Source organism: Oculina patagonica, unplaced genomic scaffold, assembly GCF_052425735.1.
Source record: "Oculina patagonica isolate OP01 unplaced genomic scaffold, crgOcupat unplaced902, whole genome shotgun sequence".
NCBI lineage: Eukaryota > Metazoa > Cnidaria > Anthozoa > Scleractinia > Oculinidae > Oculina > Oculina patagonica.
The window spans coordinates 1-7018 of record NW_027558803.1 but is presented as its reverse complement, the minus strand read 5'-3'; the positions used below and the strand labels follow the sequence as shown (position 1 = coordinate 7018).

The 7018-nt window shown below is 38.4% G+C and overlaps 1 protein-coding gene across 1 annotated transcript; it reads right to left on the bottom strand.

Moving 5' to 3' along the window:
• Positions 1 to 212: 212 nt before the first annotated feature.
• On the bottom strand, positions 213 to 6231 carry LOC144641397 (uncharacterized; the record flags this gene model as incomplete). Its single annotated transcript, XM_078500414.1, has 4 exons — positions 213 to 2125; positions 3218 to 3356; positions 4791 to 5001; positions 5993 to 6231. Coding segments are annotated over 4 exons (957 nt in total), but the record flags the coding sequence as incomplete, so codon positions are not given.
• Between the last annotated feature and the right edge of the window lie 787 nt (positions 6232 to 7018).

The following is a 7018-nucleotide window of genomic DNA, read 5'->3' as shown; positions in this document are numbered from 1 at the left end:
ACAGATTACAAACTTAGATCCCACGACACACTGCGCACCACAAACCCGCCCCCGACCTTCGCTCTGTGCTGGCAAAATAGTAATTTATGCTAATTCAGGCTTATCATAAATTACGTTTTACTTTCGACACTCAGTGAGAACACTTTAATTTAGTGGAATCGAATCTCTTAATTATAATGACAGCAAAAGCATTGTACGCTTTTTTCCAGGGTTCTGTACATTTATTACCATGATTTTAATGTACATAATGTATACCGTATAAAATGATTGATCAATTGATCATAGGCAATAAATTGGATTAAAATATTGCATAACTGAAATCAAGTACGAAATTATATTAATGTTGCATTAATAATAAGAATTGAAAGAATATTAATATTTTATTGACTTGATCACGATTTGGTTGTTTATTGTTGCATAATTTGTTATAACTTTTAATTTATTCACTACCTCGATATTTTTCTGTTTGATACTAGCGGAGCCATCTTTTGGTCTAGGGATGGACTGCACAAAAAAGGGGAGTCTGGGCTCTAGTAATTGGACACAGCCTAAGCAATACCAAATTTGGTTACTGCCCTCAGCGTTATTTGCCAATAGGCTTCATTCTTCATCTTCAACACATCTTTAGAGTTTAATCTTTGGACTAAAATACTGCAGGACTAAAATAGTTGCAAGGAAATCCTGGCAAAATTAAAACCTTCTAGGCTCATGACACAATGGTATCTTAAGTGTTTACATTATAACACTGAATGAAACGTAGAAGTATACAAAAAGACAACGTTTCTTTTTATGATTAGTTTATCGCAAATTGCAGCGTTAACCTTGCTTTATGAGTGATTTTTATATTCAGTTTACTCATTTTTACCTATAATAATTATTAAATATTTGTTTTCGAAGATTAAACGTCGCCCAACTACTCTGCTTACTGATTCAAAACTCGTGCGCTTTTTGATGTCCAAGAATGATCAAAAACTAAATTCTTCATATAATTTAATATCCTGTCAAGCCGACAGGTGATGAGAAAATAGAAAATCATCAACTGAGAAATATTGTGTTGTTTTACTAACAAATTCTCACAACGAACATGAACAGATTCATATGACGATAAGTAAAGAGAATTGATATTTCAGGAAGTTAATCATTTTAAAGGGACTGTGTCACGGATTTTAGCCAAATTTAGGCATGGGAAATGACCACCAAATTCGGTGAAATATTAAAAAAAAAACATCTTAAAACAGTGAAGGAACATTTCAATAACACAACAAATACAGAAGAAGGTACGGATGGCCAATAGTGACGAAGATTGAAACAGATTGCAACATGGGTTTTTGAAATATTGTTGGCCTGAACGATTTTCAAAGTTAGTTTTGTTTGCTTGCACCTTTACATTTTTAAGCCCGGGAGACACATTTGGTTGCAATGAAGCTATGGTGTTATCATTTGGATCCATAAAGGTAATTTCCTTGTAAACATTAAGCTTCATAGCAAGTATTTGGAAAAACTTAATAAAATAAATTTAACTCAGCCGTGACACAGTTCCTTAAATTAAATTTAGTAATTGCAATGTGTTGCTGATTGTTTTATAGACATTTGTACAGTATCCTTTGCAATAAAAGAAATCAGCGTCAACAAAGAATGAATAAAAAAACTGTAGTTGTGAAATCACCATAAAACTTCATTTGAATATATTACATGTGAAAATCAAAAATAGATTAATTTTTCATAGAAAACACGATAGTTTAAGATTGCTAAATAAATCATCTCCATTTTATAATGACAATTAAGGTAGCTACAAAGAGTTGAAGAAGGCTGGGTGCCGTTAAAGCGCTAGATGCATTGTAGCTACACTTTATATGCACGTTTTTCAGAGCCGGACATTTCTCTTTCTTTTTAAGACTTGTTTCGGTTTCAATGTGTGCGCATGTGCCGTTCACGATGCGGAACGCGCCTGCGTCAAAGACTCTGTTGCTAATATGGCAGTTGAAGTTGTAAAAATACGATTGACGGTACTCGCTCCAGTTCTCTATCACCAGCAGATATAGATTGGTCCTGGGGAGAGCCGAGAGAAAGAAGTTCCCGGATCGACAGGGGCCATCCACTGAGTCAGCAATTATGCCATCTGGACCTTAAAGAAAGGATTAACATTATCTTGAGTAAACCATAACAAATTCCTAAATTTGATTTTTCACAAAATTAAAAAATAAACAGCACTCGATGAAAGTACTACTCAATAGCTTTCATTTGAATGGTCACAAAGTGGTTTTTAATCCATAGACTTATAAGTTACAACCACCTTGTATAGCTTTACAAGCATACTTTTATTTGACTGATCCAGTACACTAGATATTTATCTACAGATGTGGCCAGCAGTGAGGCACACCACAGAATTAAGATTACAAAACAGAGCTAAGTATAAAAATTGGTCGAGAAAGGGTGAATTGAGGACCAGCTGAAAAACTGCAAAAGATTTTGTGTGTTCTTTTCTTCGATAGTTGCCAAATCAAAAAGATCGGTGTATACCTTATTGTTACTTATTTTCGCGGGACTTAATTTTCGCGATTTTCGCGATTTTCAAAAAATCGCGAAATTAAAGACCCGCGAAAATTAATTCCAAACGATTTCTATTGTATTTTTATGCTAATTACGTATTTTTGGCCAAATCGCGAAAATTAAGTCTCGCAAAATATTCCTGTCCCATTTTCGCGAAATTAAGTACCCGCGAAAATAAGTAACAATAAGGTAGTTAAGATTGCTTCATTAGTTGCCAAAACATGGGCCGCTTGTCAATCACTTTTTTACAATTTAAAAAGACGTAAAGTTTTTTCGAAGCCTTGTCACTCAGCAGTACAGGCGCTTAATTTCAGTCTCGGAAGCATCAAGCAGCTAGGAGTTTGCTACTCGCCTTAAATGGGACGCCCTGGCATTTTGATCCTTTACAATTCGACGTTACCCATTTACACCCTTGCGTGGAGAGAGGGACTATGGGAGTAAACAATCTTTTTTCGAGAACAAAACAATATGACCGCAGCCAGAGCTCGAACCCGGACCTGTTTTCTTACCCCATTAAATCCAACGCACTACTAGGTTACTGCACGTCCCAAGGATGGCGCCATATACACAATTTTGGCCATGTGTTCATTGTTTGGTCGTTTTATATCACCTGTGTGCTTATCCCATCCAACCCCTCTGCATGTCAGAAAAATTACATAAATCTTACCAAGGACCCCATCGTCCGATGTGTAACCTACAACGTCTTGAATGCAGCCATACTCGTTTCTGAATGGCGGAATTGGTCCTCTGTTTTTGTAGTAATCATCTTCTTGTTCTGGTGTCTTCACAATACCTTCTAGCGTTACCTACAAAAACAATTTAATGTTCGTCACACAACGCAACAATTAAAAACTGCTATGTTTGCTATACGTGACACACCCAACTACAGCGTTCACTGTCACAAAAAAAAAAAAAACGTTTTGGCGCTCAGTTAATTGGGGTGTTGCGCGAAGCATGTTGACTAGAAAAGGGCCGCGAGGGTTTCCTCGCCCTTTTTATTCGGCTAATTTCAAACTAGAAACGGGCTATCAAAAAACGTCGAAATTCAAATGCAATTACGAAAGCGAGAAGAACTAAACAAATCAAATGGTTTGACGACCCAAATTGCTCTACATGTTCGGACACCTTTTTTTCTGTGTCTCTTTCCTCTGCAATACGACAACATAAAATGACTACATTCTATTCTAACATGAACCAAGACAGTAAATATTTGATGTTCCTAGCTGAATGGATTCAGGTAATCACAAGATACTTGAGTGCTTCTATAAAGCTTTGCGAAGGACAGCTACAGGTTGTAGCTGCAAGCAATATCTTGAAATCTGTTTCACATCATCCATCTTGCTATTAGCTGGATTTGTTCGCAGTAGTCCCGAGTTCAAAATCCTCGACCGCGCTTTGTAGATAGCCTCCCACCAGTTGGGATTGTTAACAAGTTTTAGCAATGCAGTAAAATTCCTATTTCCCGAACTTCCAAGAGAAACAAATATTGGTTCTTCGACTAAGGGAAGGAAAAGGCCTTCTGTTCGAGTTATCGGGAGGTTCCGAGAAATCACTGAATATTCTACTGTATTTACAGTTGAATCCCGATAACTCGAACCTTGAAAGGGAAATCGAAAAAGGTTCGAGGTATTGGGGGATTCGAGTTATCAAGGGTAAAATTATTAACACCAGGAAGGAATTCTAAAAAAGAATTCCAGTTAGCGAGAAGTTCGAGTTACCGAGATAAACGCTTTGCATGATCCGGTCACATGGTGAAAAATCAGCCATGCTGCGACGCAAAACACACAGTGTGGCATTCAGAACAAAGCGACTCGCACTAGCTTCACCTTCCTTTGTTTTGGATTTAACGGAGCTTAAATTATGCCTCAATTGCTTCACTCATTCACAAGATGTACAGAGAACACCAAGGTGAAGATATTACGTAAGTATTTGAAAGGAGAGCAAAATGGATTTAGTTTTTAACGATTTATCCATGACACATGGGCAGAGTTTGAAAACGTCTGCCAGACGTTTTCAATTTTTGTTTGAAATCTCATGCTTGTATAACTCATGATAATACATCTTCTGTTACTTTAGTGGACTGTTATAGTCATTTTTAACAAAGCTAAACCATTATTTTAAAGTTTCCATTTATATCAATATTTCTTTTGACTTTGACTTTTCGAAGTGATTCTCGTGATACTTTTCTTTCAGATCAGTGAGTAACAATGCAGAGTGAAAATTGTTTAGTTTTAACTTACTTTAGGTGCATAGGGAGACACGCTGCATATTCCCTGGAAATCAACCCGCTGATTCGGAACAAAGAACTTGTGTTTTGTGATCAACAGTTTCATGATGTCGCCCTCTTTTCGTCCCAGGCTCACTCGTTCATATTCCCGCGCGTCTGTAGTGCTCACGAGGAGGAAGTCTGGGTCGGTGACCAAATTGGCCAAGTTATCCACCAAGTAGCATCTGAAAAGAAATCCAAAATTAAGGTATACGATTCGAGATATTTTATTATCACATCGCCATAACATTTTCTTGAGACAATGCAAGATGCTCTAACTAGCTGAGTACAGAAGAAAACTTAATTTCGGCAGCAATCCGAGCCGAGCACGGAAACGTGAGTCTCCCGTCTCAGGTTTGTACATATTGTAATCCAGTTCCATCCTCGCCATCGTTAAGGCCGATTTACACAGTACGACTTTGTCGCATGCAACATCCTTACGACAGGCCTACAACATGACTTAGGAGGTGTAGGTTTGATTTACACGACCCAATTCGTGTCGTAAGCATATCGCAAGCATGTCGCATGCAGCAAAATCGTACCGTGTAAATCGGCCTTTAGTCATCCTCACGCACTAATGAATTCCTGTCATTTATCGTATTCTCTTCAACAAAATCAAACCATAATTTTTGGGTTTCCACGATCTAGGAATGCTTTTTTTAAGCGATGACGTAAGTCAACGCTTTATGTCATGGGCCGTCGACCTGTTCTGTTTCGCGCGACTGACCGACCGAATAGGACTGGGAACTAACTGCAGGAATAAATGAGAGGTGAACAGAGATCTAGCACAACAAGAAATCGCCGCGGAGAACACAAAGCAAAATACTCCTGGGAAGTTAGAAAGGACTTATACAAAATACAATCGAAGCAGACAAATTATATTTGACGGGTTCTATTAGATTCAGTAAACAGACATCTTCCACAGTTAGCTTGTGTAAAACAATTAGGAGACGGCGTTCGACCTTGGTCGCTCAAGAGAAGTATATATCACGCTAAAAGATATCACAACGTTTGTTGAACAATCATTCAGTGCAGAAGTTGTCAGCTACTTATATTTAATATATGTTAGTTTTTTGACAAATTTCCTGAGAATTATTTGAGAGTCCGTTGAAAAACGTCATCGCTTCTGCATGCACTGCATGCCGTTTATTTCTTTAAGTCGAGTTATGACATTACCTTGTTTGACACTGATGCTCGCCATCAGGACATGTGTAGTTCATTCCACAGGATCTCGCCTCCCCTGAGCTGTTAAGAAGCCCGTACACACGACGATGAAAGTCATTGTACAGGATATCTAGAGCTGTGACTGCTTCAACGCGGTCCCCAGCGCATAAGGAACGATTGCCAGTGTATACACGACACTTGCCTGAAATACACTGAGCGTCCCTGGAGAGAGAGAGGAAAAACGCACAATTCTAATGGTGTCAAACACAACGGAGACATTGAGATTTTTTGACGAGAATATAACCGATCTGCCCCTTCGACGCTTCCCGCATAATTCAGTACAATGATGTTTACTTTCTTTAGAAGAGGTCCAAGCGTAACACCTTTGCCGCTAACGCTGAAACACTACATGTAGTTGCACTGTGTGGGGCCAACTTCAATGGCTGCGTGACACAGTATGTGTAACGCAGTAAGTCGCGATGAGACATTGGGACAGAGAATGACAGTGTGCCATAGTGTGACCGTTATATTACTGATGCCACAGTGTGGCATAATGTATAAACACTGCATGACACAGTTTGACTCAATGTGGCTGTGCGTGACACATTGTGAAGCTGGGAAAGTGTGACAAAAAGGTCACACAATGTATCACTGTGGCAAGGTGTAACAGTCACACAGTATGGCACTACTTGACGCAGTGTCACTTTCACTTTGTAGGTAGTTGAAAAATCTGTAAGACATGGCTTTTGTCTGTGTTTTGATACGAAACCAGGCCAAAATTTTAAAGCCTTGGTACACTAGGTGCGTACTGGACAGGTCGATTACCTTGGAGGATTTATTTTGCAAGTTCGCTTCTCGAGAATTTGACGATAGAGAAAAACATCGATATTCGAACAACACAAGTAAGGAATGCAACAAAAAAAATAAAAAAAAAAAATAACAAAATCAAAACTCGCGCGCCCGCTCACTTTTTCATAGAAATCCGGACAAGAAACATATGTTTTTTTAAAGCTTGGCTTAAATGACGCATAAATGATC